Source organism: Limulus polyphemus, unplaced genomic scaffold (assembly GCF_000517525.1).
Source record: "Limulus polyphemus unplaced genomic scaffold, Limulus_polyphemus-2.1.2 Scaffold7141, whole genome shotgun sequence".
In the NCBI taxonomy this organism is placed as follows: domain Eukaryota; kingdom Metazoa; phylum Arthropoda; class Merostomata; order Xiphosura; family Limulidae; genus Limulus; species Limulus polyphemus.
Window position 1 is genome coordinate 21,422 of NW_013672751.1, and position 16,730 is coordinate 38,151.

General features: G+C 35.0%; 1 protein-coding gene and 1 pseudogene across 1 annotated transcript; both read left to right on the forward strand.

Moving 5' to 3' along the window:
- Positions 1-3,085: 3,085 nt before the first annotated feature.
- On the forward strand, positions 3,086-10,213 carry LOC106474378 (deoxyribonuclease gamma-like). The gene is made up of 6 exons (XM_013935069.2): positions 3,086-3,194; positions 3,674-3,774; positions 6,483-6,598; positions 7,932-8,086; positions 9,067-9,163; positions 10,205-10,213. Exons 1-6 carry the CDS (start codon positions 3,133-3,135, stop codon positions 10,211-10,213), a joined length of 540 nt encoding a protein of 179 aa, XP_013790523.1. The 5' UTR covers positions 3,086-3,132.
- Positions 10,214-11,023: 810 nt separating this feature from the next.
- LOC106474379 lies at positions 11,024-11,392 on the forward strand (annotated as a pseudogene).
- Positions 11,393-16,730: the final 5,338 nt, after the last annotated feature.

Sequence of the window (16,730 nt, forward strand, 5' to 3'; positions counted from 1 at the left end):
ATCCCAGTATTAACTTCAGATGATAACTGATTCGTAGAAGTGGCAATCCCAGTATTAACTTCAGATGATAACTGACTCGTAGGAGTGGCAATCCCAGTATTAACTTCAGATGATAACTGATTCGTAGGAGTGTCAATCCCAGTATTAACTTCAGATGTTAACTGATTAGTAGGAGTGGCAATCCCAGTATTAACTTCAGATGATAACTGATTCGTAGGAGTGGCAAACCCAGTATTAACTTCAGATGATAACTGATTCGTAGGAGTGGCAATCCCAGTATTAACTTCAGATGATAACTGATTCGTAGGAGTGACAATCCCAGTATTAACTTCAGATGATAACTGATTCGTAGGAGTGGCAATCCCAGTATTAACTTCAGATGATAACTGACTCGTAGAAGTGGCAATCCCAGTATTAACTTCAGATGATAACTGATTCGTAGAAGTGGCAATCCCAGTATTAACTTCAGATGATAACTGACTCGTAGAAGTGGCAATCCCAGTATTAACCTATTTCTCATTTTTAGGAAACTTTGGTTGATAGTATAAAAATTTCTATCATTGCTGTGGGTATTCTTGAGCATGTAACATTAACAAATCTGGGAATGGGGAGTGAATATAGGGGTAACAAACTGCAGTTTAAAAACAGACAAAAAATATAAAATGTGGACCGCACTGAAATGAACGATATAAAAGAAATATGAGGATTAATTATTTATAAGCACATTTACTTGTTTATTTTAGAACAAAGCCACACTGTGCTATCATATTCGAACGTAATGCAATTCCGGACTTGTAAGTCTATAGACTTACCGCTACCCCACCGGGAAACAGAAACAAATTTTAGGATCAACGAAAAACTCTCTCGCTACGGCTCGGGTCGTTGTGACCGAGTTCGCAACCACCAGAGTTTCCATACTATAACTCGTATCATAATACATCTGTTTATACTTAATTTTGTTTTGTTGCTCTTTGAACCCTGTCTAACTAATAATCCTGCCACACAAATTGAAAAATCACTCGGCGAATGTGCAGCTCACGTTACCATACCGAATTGCGTAACGCACGAGCTGCTCACGAGTTTACCTCGTGAAGAGTTTTTATTGATATTATTTTTAATTATCTTATCTAACCTAATAAGTTATAATATTTACATTTTAATTACTTTTATAGTAATAAATGAAGAATACACATGAAAAACAAAAAATACAGTACTCAGTTTCAAAATTTTCACAAACAATCCTGCTTCCTCTTCCTCCTTCTCCCCCATCTCCTCACTTCAAACACTGTATATGGGTGGGACAATTGACCCAAAGGGCTGTCTGATGATACTAATCTCTAATTTCTATAGGACCACTTATAAGATACATAAAATAATTAACTTATGAGATTCAGAGACAGTCCTAATACACACTGTAACTCGTAGGTCTTCTTTCGTTTCTATGAGCTTGTATATATTTGTTACTTTTATTCTTTATTTTCATATTGAGTGTACTGTCCTTATTTTTTAATTTAAATTATTGAGTTTGAAATAAAAACAAATGAAAAAAGAGCTGATACAAAATGTGTCGCTGTTGTTCCACTTATATTGTTCTTAATAAATAAACTGCAGTTTTTGTCTTCAAACACTGATGATGTGTGATGATGTATTCCAATTGGCAGCTTTGTTATTTGATGATGACTCTCCAGAAGATGACTTCTCTTGTGCCCTGCTTCAACCTCGTGATGATTACATCAATTACATTCAGACACCTGCACCTGCACGTGAGCTTTGATGAAGTCTCTTCTTCAGTCATCTCAATCAACAAAACTGTCTCGACCCACAGATAGAATGCTTCTTTATAGCAGGAAGACGAGACTAATTTTTAACAAACGTACAGACACTTCGGTGTTTTTTGTGTTTTTTTTTTTGTCAGTTTGTGCAACCATATAACTACTCCATTGCTGTGACTGTGGAAGTTTTGATTCCGGATATAGTAAAAAATCGTTTGGTGCATTCATAATCTATAATTATAATAATTCTGATAAAAGGGTTAGCACACACAAAAAGTGCAATAAATTAAAAAAAAAAACTCTAGCGTTTTCAAATAGTTCTGGAGAATATACGTTGATAAGTAGTGAGTGATATGAAATACATAGGTACAGCTCTTGACGTCACGTAAGCCGGATGTTCCAGACGAGTTGATTTTGGAGTCTAGCCAATCGTAACTGGAGACGTTGTTGTCAGGTTTAGTTTGTACAAAAGAAATGTCTACATTACATGAAAGACGTAAGAGCGATGACAGTTGAAGAAATGTTTTGAACAGTTTTCACAGGATAGAAAAAAAAATAAAACAAAAGGGTAGGGGGGAGGAAATCAGAGAAAACGATCTTGTAAAGCAGTATACAGGAAATCAGAGAAAACGATCTTGTAAAGCAGTATACAGGAAATCAGAGAAAACGATCTTATAAAGCAGTATACAGGAAATAATAGGGAAATAGAAACATGAATAAAAATATGGATAATACCAGGCTAGAATCCGGGTTTCGATACCCGTAGTTGGCAGAGCATAGATAGCCTATTGTGTAGCTTTGTGCTCAATTACGAACAAAAAGGCCCCCAGTGGCACAGCGGTATTGTCTGCGGACTTACAACGCTAGAAACCGGGTTTCGATACCCGTGGTGGGCAGAGCACAGATAGCCCTTGTGTAGCTTTGTGCATAATTAAAAACAAACAAACGAACAAAAACAATTATATTGAACTTGAGTGTAGCTTTGTGCTTAATTACGAACAAAAAGGCCCCCAGTGGCACAGCGGTATTGTCTGCGGACTTACAACGCTAGAAACCGGGTTTCGATACTCGTGGTGGGCAGAGCACAGGTAGCCCTTGTGTAGCTTTGTGCTTAATTACGAACAAAAACAAAACAGTTATACTGAACTTGAGCTACGAAACAGGTTTCAAAGAAGTTTTGTTCTGTATATCCACGCTGAAGTGAAACCTTGAAATGTAGTTTACATATAACATGAAATTAAAACCTTGAGCTACGCCTTGCGATTTAATTGTTAGCGTGAAATGTTCAGTAATTGAGTAATCTAATTTAGGGTTTTTGTTTCTATTATGAAGGAAGACACCAAACGATGTTATATACAGAATGGCTCTGAGCGAGCGTCTTGGAAGAGGAACAGCGAAGGAACAATACGCTTATATATACAGGTATACTAGTTATTGTTAATCTGACTGTCTTATCAGAATATTAAGAAGTTATTTTACAGTTAAAGTTTTATCGGTAAACGAAATATAAAAAGGCTTCCAAGTATCTTGAAAATATAACTACCCCATACTAGTCAAACGGACTTATTATATGTATTCCAGAGATGATATAAAGCTTCTAAAGGCCACTACCACGTCCTGATGTGATTTTGTAACTGTATTCCACGGGCAACATTAAGTTGTAGAGGACATCCTGCACATGCTATCTAGACCGAATGACTGTATTCGAAGGGCAACATTAAGTTTTAGAGGACATCCTGCACGTGCTATCTAGACTGAATGACTGTATTTGACGGGCAACATTAAGTTTTAGAGGGAAACACTCATGTCCTTACCAGCCTGAATGACTGCTTTCTTCAAACATTAAATTCAAGAAGGCAACCCTCACGTGCTAACCAGCCTAAATTATTTTTGTATTTCAGAGATGACAAACTGTCAGTGTTGGATGAACAAGCTTTCCCGGATGTTGAAGACCTTTTCATGAGACCACCGTATATTGTACACTTTTCTTCACCGACAACTCGTGAGTATTTAAATTGTAAATAATTTAACTGTTTCTAAAAACAAATAGTTATTTACAAATGTTGTTTCGAACCTCCTTAAAGATGTAACGGGACGTATTTTAGATGTTTTAATATAAATAACAACAAAATATGTTTCAAAAGAGATTCCATTACTATCGTTACAAGGTTAGGCATAACGGTTTAGGCTTTTGTGTGGGTGCCCTAAGCGTCAAAGTTATGAGAGAATACCGATACATTCAAACAAAATAACGTGGAATATTTTATATTAGAATTATTTTAGAGCCTCATCCACATCCAGTCATGCTCTCTGTGTCGACCATGCATCTTGCCAACAGCCCTGCAGTGTAGTTTTTAATCCAAAAAAACTCCGTCGTAAAGTTGTCATGTCCTCATCGCACCACTCTTTCCTGTAGGCTTTCTATAATCCACCTAGTGTACGGGCCCGGCATGGCCAGGTGGATAAGACGCTCGACTCGCAATCTGAGGGTCGCGGGTTCGAATCCTTGTCCCACCAAACATGCTCGCCCTTTCAGCCGTGGGGGCGTTATAATGTGACGGTAAATCCCACTATTCGTTGGTAAAAGAGTAGCCCAAGAGTTGGCGGTGGGTGGTGATGACTAGCTGCCTTCCCTCTAGTCTTACACTGCTAAATTAGGGACGGCTAGTGCAGATAGCCCTCGTGTAGCTTTGCGCGAAATTCAAAAACAAACAAACCTAGTGTACGAAAACGAAAGCTTCCCAGCACCCTTTCAACAGTCTAATTACAAAGAAATTCATATTGGTATGGTAACATAACCGATATATCTTTGAATGGAACAACAATATAATGAATACCAGTTTAACTCTCTAGCTACTTGCGGTATGCAACGGTTCAAGGCAACTTGTTTACACATGACTTTTCTCACTTTTATAGTAGGAAATCCTTCTTGATTATGTTTCGTTTTGTTGCCTGAGGCACGAGGACAGCTTTTACCACTGCCCTTTGTGTTCGTGGATTCTTACTTGTTATAAAATGCTACACTTTGCTTATTACGACTGGGATACGACTTGTGGTATGTCTCTTTCTGGATGGTCCTGGTACCCCAAGTTGATCCATATTCCTTTGTTTTCCATTACCATTAAGCTGTTGAATATGCTCCCCAAAAGTAATACATTTTAGTGACAACACACTAACCAATTAAGCCAATCAATGTCAGAATGTAGCTCTAATACATGCTGTTTTCCAGTGTCATTAAGCTCATGGTATATCCCCGTCTTGGAAATTCTAAGTCCTCTATCTGAACACATCTTTATGACATGCGAGTATGAATATTTAGTATTGCTATTACTTACATTTGCCAGAAGTGATAACTTTTCGGTACGACCACACTACCTACGAAATACCTAGACATGTTAAAATCTAGGCCACTGGGACCTCATATCAACTGTTGTTGTCACGTGACTTGTTGATTTGCATATATTCAAAATCGTATTCGTAGAGCGTACTCAACGCTCTGTATAGTTGAATAAGACATAATGACGCCACTAAATACTATGTTACAACATGGCGGCGCCCACACTGGAGTTAAAGAAATCTCATTAATGTGAATTTTTAAAATTATTTTTTTTAATATTTTATTAAGCTCAATTTGTTTTCCAAAACAAAATATAAGATAACGTTGATTCAATTAACATTTTATTTAATATATTTACACATTGATTATTGGAATTTACAACATGAAGATTTATTCGAAAGTAGGTGGCGCTGTTGGTAAACACCTACCAACTATAAGTTAATAAGTACAAGGCTTGGCCAAAAGCATTGGTTTGTTTGTTTTTGATACTTGCTCTAAGCTCCACAGTGGCTATCTTTACTAGCTGTTCCTAATTTTCAACTGATAGAATAGAGGGAAGACACCTCGTCACTATCACCCTCCGTCGACTCTTGGGCTACTTTAATCAAATAGTGGGATCTGACCGTCACTATTATAACGCACCCACAACTCTAAAGTGCGAAGCGTTTCAACCACGCCTGGCCAACGAGCATTGGATCTGCTTGCAAATTATTACTTTTACATATATCAAATTTGGCCCCAGTGGTTCAGTGGTAAGTCTGAAGGCTTATAACGCCCAAATCCAAGTTTCGATACCCTGTGGTAGGTACAGCACAGATAGCCCATCATGTAGCTTCGTGTTTAACAACAAACAAAAAAATATCAAGTATTTTCAACAATATGTGTAAAAAAAATGTATTTCCCCAACAGAGAATGGGTAATTTGATCATAGTATATATATACACCAAGGCAACAATGAATGGGTAATTTGATCATAGTATATATACACCAAGGCAACAGTGAATGGGTAATTTGATCATAGTATATATACACCAAGGCAACAGTGAATGGGTAATTTGATCATAGTATATATATACACCAAGACAACAGTGAATGGGTAATTTGATCATAGTATATATACACCAAGGCAACAGTGAATGGGTAATTTGATCATAGTATATATACACCAAGGCAACAGTAAATGGGTAATTTGATCATAGTATATATACACCAAGGCAACAGTGAATGGGTAATTTGATCAGAGTATATGTTTTGTATGTTTCAAAACCTTTCTGTACCTTTGACTCCGTAAAAACTGTTGTTGCTGGTTGTTGTTGTCTTGGAACTTCTGGCAAACTAAATAATAATATATATATATATTTTTTTCCCCCTAGGTGATCTTTCATCATTTGTGGCTATTTGCAGCCACACTCAACCTAGTGGTGCAGCGAACGAAACACACGCTCTGGCCACTGTCTACGACTATGCTCAGAACCATTACAAAAATCCGGTGAGTCGGGAATCGAACCTTCGCTTTGAAGTTTTAGTTCGTCTTTTTCTTCCCCTCTCTGGACACAGCGAGTTTATTACACATTTCATTCAAGATTATAATATCAATTATTTATAGATATAATTATATATTTATTATATATAATTATTTATATTTATATTATTTATTTATATATATATATATTTATTTAGTTATATATATATAACATCGTGACAGTTAGCTTCTCAAGATTGGCTATATGTATATAACAACGTGACATTTCTTCTCCAGATTGGCTGTATTTTTAGATACATAACAACCCCTGTTGAAACATGGGGTGGTTAGGTTTGACGAAACACGTTAGTTACTGGTTGTTTGTCACTAAATGTTACTACATTTCATCTGGTAATATTTTCAACTTACTAACTCTAAAATTCTACACATAATTTTTTGATTAAAAACTCACTAACGGTTTCGAGAAGAGTGTACTAATTAAAACAACGGAGATTCTCACGTTCTGGTTGTAAGCACTTTCTAAACTAGGTGGCGTATTGATTATAAATATTTAGTTACGTATTAGTTAAAAAAACTTCCGAGTGAATTGTTTGTTTGTATTTAGCAGAAAGTTACACAATGGGCTATCTGTGCTGTACCTACCATGGGTATCAAAACCCAGTTTTTAGCGATATAAGTCCGCAAAGATTTGTACCAGAATGTGCAAAACGAGGCAACTTCAAACTTTTATTGTTTTTTGTTATTATTTGTTATAGCCATAGTATTACTCAAAATAATAAGTTTTAAATTGTTACCACGACAACAAAGAAAAATACAAATAATCTTCTTCAGTTTGGAGAATTTACGAACATTTCTTTTTTTCCTTAGTACTCGACTTTTATAACCACTTTTTTTTCGTTGTTGTTGAGAATGAAACATTTGTGTTACATTTTTTATGTCCTAACCTTGATAACAAGATTATAGGTATATACAGGTTCAACATTGCTGTCGAGATGAAGTGTGTGTGGGATTTGAAACACATGTCAGTCATACTCGGTCTTTAAGGCCTGATCTGAAAAACCAAGATAATATAACATTTATAAGCCTGATTAACCCTAATTCAATATGGCGCTCAACTACCATTTGAGCTCACGACTCCCATTAAGAATTCATTTCTCTGAAAAAGGTTAAGTTCTTGTTAATTCTTAGTTAGTGTGACTTATTCTCTTACATAAGACAGACGTAAAGATATATATATATATATACACGTTTTCACTTGGTGTAACTGTAAGCGGACTCATTTTTTAAGGTGGTATGACACCTATTAAGAAGTTAACATTCGTGCATTTCTGAATTTTAGAATGCTATCATCATGGGGGATTTCAATGCTGGGTGTTCTAATGTTCGAGTGGGAGACTGGAATTGGATAGCATTGTGGACTCGTGAGGAATTCACGTGGCTTATTGGCCATCACATAGACACTACTACCTACGTTTCGAGTTGCCCGTATGACAGGTAAAATTTCGGCAAATTGACCCATCTTTGAAATTGGCCAAATATCAGTATCATCACAATTACTTTATTTTTAGAAGTTAACAATAAATTATGCGATTTAGGATTCCTAGATAACAATTATTCAATAATTAATATCCGTTAATTAATAATTTGTATAAATTATAGTCAACTATTAGCGGTCGAGATCGACGGGTATTCTGCATTAATCAAAATTAAGACTTAAATAGGTGCTAGTAGAGTTGGGAAATGGCATTTAGTTATCCAAATAAACACCTGCATTTTTTTCTATCCAAATAATTTTGTTTGTTGTGAAGCACAAAGCTACACAAGGGCTATCTGTGCTCTGCCCATCGCAGGTATCCACACCAGATTTTTTAGTATTATAAGCCTGCAGGCTTACCGTTGAGCCACCGATGATATACAAATAAAATGCAGTATTTTGCTGAATAAATTAGAAAAAAAAAACATTTTCTGCCATCTATATAAAAAATGGCATTGTACCAAATAAATAAGAATAATAAACAGCATTAAAAAACTGGAATAATTTCAAGTATCCAAGAGTTATCTGTTGTATATTTAATAACCCACTAACAATTTGCTTTGGTCAAGTTTAATCTAGCCTAACGGACCTGACCGACCGGTGATAGTTGTGTTTTATAGGCCAAGTTTAATCTAGCCTAATATACCTGATTGACTGATGATAATTGTGTCTTATAGGCCTTATATGACACCATAAGTTTATGTAGATTCAAAACATGAAAAAATTCATATAAGTTACTGTAAAAGTGCATAAAAATGGAACATAGGTGAAACACTTTGAGTTTATTTGTAAGGTGGGTCAAGCATGAAAATAATATTTATAATAACATTTATATTAAATCTAAGTAAGTTTTTGCAATTTCCAAGCTTAACCAGTTTTATGACAATATTTCGGTAGGGATGGTTGTTTTAAGTGGCAATATTTTTTATGCATAATGTAGATTTGTCATAGCCGGAAGTAAGATGGAAAGTGCAGTAATCCCTGGTTCTCCAAAGGCCTTTGATTTTCAAGAAGAATACAGTTTGACAGATGATCAGGTATGTGCGTGTAATTGTAAGCGTTTGTAATGAACTTGTTATCTGAAAAACAAAACTATCATGCAATTTATAATTATCTTTGTCATTAGAAATTATAATTAGGCCTATTACATTTTTAAACTCTACATTATTTTTCTAGTCCCCCTAGGGATTTTCAAGAATTAGAAGATTGTATAATTATAGCATTCCAACCACAATATTAGTCTTATCCTTTGCCGACGACGCATTTTGTTTAACGGACTACCATTTATATAAGCCATTTGTTACAACAACAATTGTTATGCCTTTTTTTCAATCCTGCGAAGTATGGTTATAATTGTACTTGTTATAAGACATTAGTATTAGGCCTAATGCGTTTTTAAACACTACATTCTTTATCTAGTCCCTTAGTTTACATTTTTACGTATACCTTTAGTTAGCGATAGTTATTCTTTAATAGAAAGTTACCTGTTTAATGAGATATTAATAAATGTATTATCTTTTAATAACAGTTAATTAGTATAATGTTTCTGATATTTAAAATACTTTGTGGTCGTAGTGTACGTTTGAAGAACAAATAATCTGAGATTTCGAATAAAATAATCGAATTTTTCTGTCCATTATTATGTTTGATATTTGTGAAATATCGTTGATTTGGCGTCCAACCTGAAACAAACTCAAAGGCGGAACTAGCGCGGGGCAATGCCCTGAGGCCCGTGACGCCTGGTCTGGTCTGATCTTGTGAAAAAAAAAGGGTCCCCGATCATTTCTTTGCTCCTGAACTGCTTGTTCCGCTACTGAACACACTTCATAATAAATTACTAACTGAGATTGTAAATATCGTATAGATAAATCAAATTCACATTCACATAATTAAAAGAGTAACGTATGGGTACATGGAAAGCTTTTTTAACTTAATTAAACTATGCGGAAATGAAATTATGAATAGGGAAGTAACGTTTGCGATCGGGCTCTGAGGGATGACAGATCAGTTCCCTAAATACATTTCCCTCTGTGTTTATTTGTTAAGATTTGTGTATGAAATTTTTAATTTGTTTATAGACACTTTGAATACCGGTACCGTCATATTGTCATCCTGTTGAGTTTTAATACTTACCATCGAAACCAAGGTTTTGAAAGCATCTCTAGATCTAATTCGATGACGAGATCTAATGTTCTTTACTATATAAGTTGGTCTGTCATTTTGGATCATACCGTTCGGTTCAAAGTGTCTTTTGTACTAGAAGTGTTTGGTGGGCATCACATGTCATATAATAGGTTTAACCCACTTAGATTTAACCTCGCAGTCACCGTACGGTCATCAAGTTTGTTCAGTACTCCACGTAACTTCCTTCATACTGGAGTAGTCTAGACAGGTCAGTTAAGTGTTTCAGTTACTTTAAATACACAACACTGCTTTCATATTTTACAAACTTTGTACGTTCAAATACAAGATACCACAACCAAAATTATGTTTCGTACGCAAAGCACAAGTTCCCCCTAGTAATAATTATTGAAACACTTTAATATCTTGGCAAAACCTTTACATAGATTCTTTTATTATTTTTTAAAGCTTAATATTTGTTTAGGTCAAAAAGAGTTTGCTTTCTTTTCGCTGTTCAACAACGTTATCCCAGTTATAACAATGCAAGTAATTTTAAACCCTTTAGTAGAGTTTATTTCACATAGGATTATGGATCAATAACAATTAGAAACTACAATCACCAATACCTAAAATTGCTGCGATGGCAAATAAAAAAGTATATATATATAAGTAAATATTTGGTTGGTCCCCTAACTTTAGGTTTAATGCGACATCTATTGTTCATTTTGGCGTTGATATATATCAATCTTGGGATAGGCCTACTTCCGCAAAGCAAGATGGCGATGCAAAGGAAAACTAATGTAAGACTTCCTCCTGAGGTAAATAGAATACTTTATGTTCGTAATTTACCATATAAGATTACAGCCGAAGAAATGTATGATATCTTCGGTAAGTATGGAGCTATCAGACAGATCCGTGTGGGGAATACGCCCGAGTCTAGGGGAACAGCGTTTGTTGTTTACGAAGATATATTTGATGCAAAGAATGCGTGTGATCACTTGTCTGGCTTTAATGTTTGTAATCGATACCTTGTAGTATTGTACTATCAGTCAAATAAAGCGTTCAAAAAAGTCGACGATGATAAGAAAGAACAAGACATAGAAAGGCTCAAAAAGAAGTATGGAGTAAACACAGAGGAAAAATAGAGAAGGCATCGAGAAAAAATCATTTGGGAAGTCGAACAGTGTCGGTGAACCTTATATACGATACAGACTTTCAGAAGAGTTAGATTTTAAACGGTGTTTCATTTTCTGCAGACCTGCTGGGAAAAAATCAAGAAATTAAAATTAACTGTGTCTACTAACTGTTGCATTAACTATCATTGAAAAAAGGTTTAAAACTGAATTATAGTGAATACTTTTGACATATTAGCATTTAAAAAAAACAACTAAATCAGTAGGCTACTGTACCCAATTTTTTTACCCCCAAACAAAGTCAGTAGGCGTATAAGAACACTGAAAGGTGTAAGAATTAACTCAAACTATATGTGATTAGTTATTCCATATTTTGCCATTCACTAAGTTGAACCAAAAATTTAATGTTTGTTTGATGTAAAATTAAAAGTTATTGTAATTTTTTTAAAAAAAGCTAACTTCCTAGCATTTATTAAACTCTGTTAAAATTTAATGATTGTGGGGAAAATAACTGTTTAAAGTTGAAAACTGTGTAGTTTAGAAACAAATATCAGTAACTTCAGAAAAACTTGGAAAGCTGAAAGTGAAAACTTTATAGTGTTAATTTGAGGTCAAGACTTAATTATCCAAAATTTATTGTTTTGAGAGTATTCAAATTTCATCCTTTAGTTTATTGAATTCAGAGTTCTTTTTTTTTCTTCAAAAATTAAGTTCTAAAAAAAAAAAAAGTAGTTAATGCTTGGACCACAATTATTATGATAGTTAGCAAAATATAACTAGAATATAAGATATAATGATTCATTAGCAAATTTAAACTGCAAGAAGACGGTGTCTCAGACTGATATTTTTTGGAGGGAGTTGAAATTTATTTCGTGTTTTACATTGTACGGATCCAGATCTTGTTTAGTTGTGAATACAGACATGAAGGTTAATTTCTTAAAACTAAATGATTTATTGTATCTAAATTGCAGTTGTAGCTACATTAAATTTTATTTAAGATAAGGAGTGTTATTTTATTGACGTGTATTAGTTTTGTGTTGGTACAGATATTGTTTCTTATATTTCTATGCTGTCTCAACTGCTTTACAGAAGAATTATCTGAAAAATGACTGAGGTACACTTTGAGGTTTAATACCTAACTTATCATTTTCACAAAGTAACTGTGATTTGAAACAAAACTTACTGATGAAAAAATTTTAAAATCAGACTTTTTTAAATTTCTCTATAGTTTTAAGCTGTTATTGTACTTATGTTGTTTTTATAAACATAAAGAAAGGGATAAGATGCAGAATTGAATAACAGATCAGTTTTTAAGATAAAGTTGAAAACAAATTCAGATGTTGTAGGCATGTCATGACTGCAGTGTTTGGTTGTGAAACTTTACCTATATCCTGTAAGTTTTTACAGTTCTGAGAAAAATGATGCTGAGTGAGAAATGAATTAAAGTTTGTCGTCAGATGGAAACAATTTCCTGTATTTATACTATAGTTATTTTTTAACCCTTTTTCATTACGTCTGTAAACAGTATTTACTCTTATTAAATTTTCTAATGGGAAACTTGAAATATGTAGTGCTTGAATTTTCATACAAGTTTTGGTAACCATACATCAGGTTTTAACTGACTTTTTTTATTTGCTAAGTAACACCATATTACTATAAAAGTTCTAGTTTTTATGAAGGACGTGCCCAAGATGTTTGTAATTTTTAAAGTTGACCATGTTAAGGTTTTACTTCAGTATTTTCAGTTGTTCGTATGTTGGTGATGCAGCTTGTCAAAAGTTAAAACGGTATATATATATCTAGTACACACTGCAACAGCTGTACAACTAATTGATTATGTACATAGCAATGTCTGTCGTATCCCAGACAACCTGATGTTCTCTTAAGTATTCGGCGAAAGGCTTCATCGGCGTACTGAATATAGCGTAACTGAAATATGTTGTTACGTTTTTCCTTTACTTTCACTCGTAACTTCTTACAAATACTACGAGAACATTCAGGTGTTAATTTGTTGTAATTACTTTCAACAGATGGCGCTCTTTTATCTTGTAAAAAAAAATAATCGGATATCAGATTTTTATGTTCTTAAAGATAAAATATCACGAGGCAGTGAGTTAGTCCATAAGTCCAAGCTTATATTATTTCTTGCACTGTGTACTTTTTAAAAGTTCCCTCCATCTGTACTACTTTGTTTCATTCCTGCCTTAAGCAACATTTTAAGAAAATATATAGTTTCTTTCCACAGCCATAAATATTTATTGTATCTTCTATTGAACCTTTCCCTTCTGAGAGGCTTACAGTCTACTAACCCACCCCACTTCAAGCACTGATTTTATGTGGGCCACTTAAAATTATTGGATATTGGAGACTTGACTTACAGGTTTAGAGAAGTTATCATCTCCTCCAGTCTTTCCTGATCTTGAGTAACGATTTCTTGAATGCAAATAACATCATACCTTAGAATGATCTGTTGGAAAAAAAAACACAGCAAAGATGACAAAGATCTTATAGGTGATGGATAACTGATTAAAAAGCAAAACCAAAACATGATCCTACAAGCTGGTTGGGATACAAAGATCACAGCAATAGTAGGAACATTGTTTCAACAACAATCATTATGGTGTGTACTCCTTTCATGGGCTGGCGAAACATCCAATTAATTATACTTGTCATATGACATTAGGCCTATTATAATTTTTTAACATTACAGTATTTATCTTACGGGTTTTTTATCCACATTATGTCCGCCATATTGTTTTCGTTGGTTATTTGCGATTTATGCATTCTGTGATGTTTGAACAACGTCTGTTTTTTTTTTTTCTTTTGTCATATCGCTAAGTACAAATAACTTAAGCTGTTTATATACAGGGGATTTGAGTTTGAGCAAAACTACAAACTAGTTACACAGTTTGCTCTTTAAAGTGCTAGAAAATGACGCCAGGGGGTTAGGCACTCGACTCGCAATCTGAGGGTCGCGTGTTCGAATCCCTGTCCCACCAAACATGCTCGCCCTTTCAACCGTGGAGGTGTTATAATGTGACGGTCAATCACACTATTCGTTGGTAAAAAAGTAGCCCAAGAGTTGGCGGTGGGTGGTGATGACTAGCTGTCTTCTCTCTAGTCTTTCTCTGCTAGATTAGGGAAGGCTAGCGCAGATAGTCCTCGTGTAGCTTTGCGCGAAATTCCAAACAAACAAACCAATCGTAATAAATCTCACAACGTTCTTTTTAATGAAATCAGCGCTCGTTGCATTATAGTTTAGAACAAAAACGTGCAATGATCATAGTGTCATTTGTCTATCTATTTTCACAAGGCTACACAAGAGCTATCTGTCCCCATTTTGGAACAATAAAGGGAAGGCAGCACCCACCACAAAGTGGAATTTGATTGTCACTCTTATAGCGCACCTACAGCCCCAAAGTTCAGAACGCGTTTTTGCGGCAACAGGACCAGTGGCGTAGGTTCGCGTCCGCAGCCCGCGCAATTACGGGAGAAGGGATCTTTTTTTAGCTACGCCACTGAACGGGACTCTAATCTTGAGCCTCTGAATTCACACAGTTCGACACACTAACAACAGGGCTATACCTGCCCCACAAAGAATCTATTTAAATAGGTCAGAACTAAAAGTTAATATATATATATATATATATATGATGATTAAAATTCATCCAATCATCATATGGGTACCCTCTGTTATCGACGTTTTCGGCCTTAATCCCAATAGTATCTAATGAGATTAAACATTTAACCAATACTATTAATGACACTGATTTTAAGGAAATAAAGGAATACAACTGTACTTACAAGACGTTCTTTACTATTATTACTTTATTATTATTTTAAATTCTGCATGTTTCTTAAGATCATGATCATCTCTGCAGTAATTCTTAATTATACTTATGTCGCTATGTTTAACTGAACTTTGAACTCCTCCCATAGTGTTTAACAAAATGCTGCTTGTAGGCTCTTGACCCCACAGAATATAAAGAACATCATTTTGAAAATAGTAGTGGGAACGAGCAAAATGGTGGCTCGAGGCAGTTTAGTGGGAACTCTATTTCAATTTAACTGATTTCCTTGAAAATTGCCATTAGCGTGTACTTAGCCATTCAAAACAGTCAAATTCGGAAATAATGAATTATTGAATACACACACATCTGTACGGTGGGTTTATAGCGGTAGATCCAAGAATTTTGTTAGGGGAGTTTCTTTCACCAGGTCCTGAAACCTTTAGGTAAAAATCTGCTTTCTTTATGAAGTCTAGGTGTCTCTTTCTTTGGAATTCTGCCAAAAAGAAAGAGTTGAGTACGTTTCTTTTAAACGGTTTCTGAATACGCAAGTCGTCAATTCACGTGATAATCACAACCTACATAAAGTTGTGGTGAAACAGCATGTATTAGAGCTACATTCTGACATTGATTGGCTTAATTGGGTAGTGTGTTGTCACTAAAAATGTATTACTTTTGGGGAGCATACTCAACAGCTTAATGGTAATGGAAAGCAAAGGAATATGGATCAACTTGGGGTACCAGGACCATCTAGAAGGAGATCTACAACAAGTATTCCAACAATGGTAAGCTTGTTTGTTTGTTTGAAGTTAAGCACAAAGCTATGCAATGGGCTATCTATGCTCTGTACACCACGAGTATCTAAACCCGTTTTCTTGCATTGTAAGTTCGCAGACATACCACTGTACCACTGGGGAGCGAATGGTAAGCAAGATGCAGCATCTTGTAATACGTTTGAATCCATGAACACAAAGATTAATGGCCTATCTGCCCCAGGCAACATTGTATTACATAATAAAGAAATATCTCCATCTGCATAAGCAATACAAGTCACGTGTACACAAAGTGCCTCCACGAAATATCTCTTCAACTAATCACATGCCTCAAGCAGCTGGAGAATAAAAATTATTCATGCTATTTCAAAGGAAGACATACTGGTCAAGGCACCAGACACAGTGCCTGTGTGATCAAACTGTTGAGATGGACACTGGAGAACTGTTGTCCTCATATATGAAATGGATTATGGAAAGCCAGTGGGGAGAATGGTATGCTTTGGATATGACAACTTACAACAGTTCCTTTTGCAATGGAAACTATGCTGCAGAACTGTTGTCAAGTGCTCGGTCATCATGACCAGATGTGAAAACATGGATTGTAATGACGTAGTGAGGCTAAAAAATCATTTTAATATAACATACTCAACCTCAGAAAGTATAAAATTTAAGTTATTTCAAAAGCTCTCCCACAATTTTGTAATACTACTGTCTGGTTGTTGTGTACTGATACTTGGGTACTTGTTAGTACCAGTACACAACAACCAGACGTACCCTTGTTAGTATCAG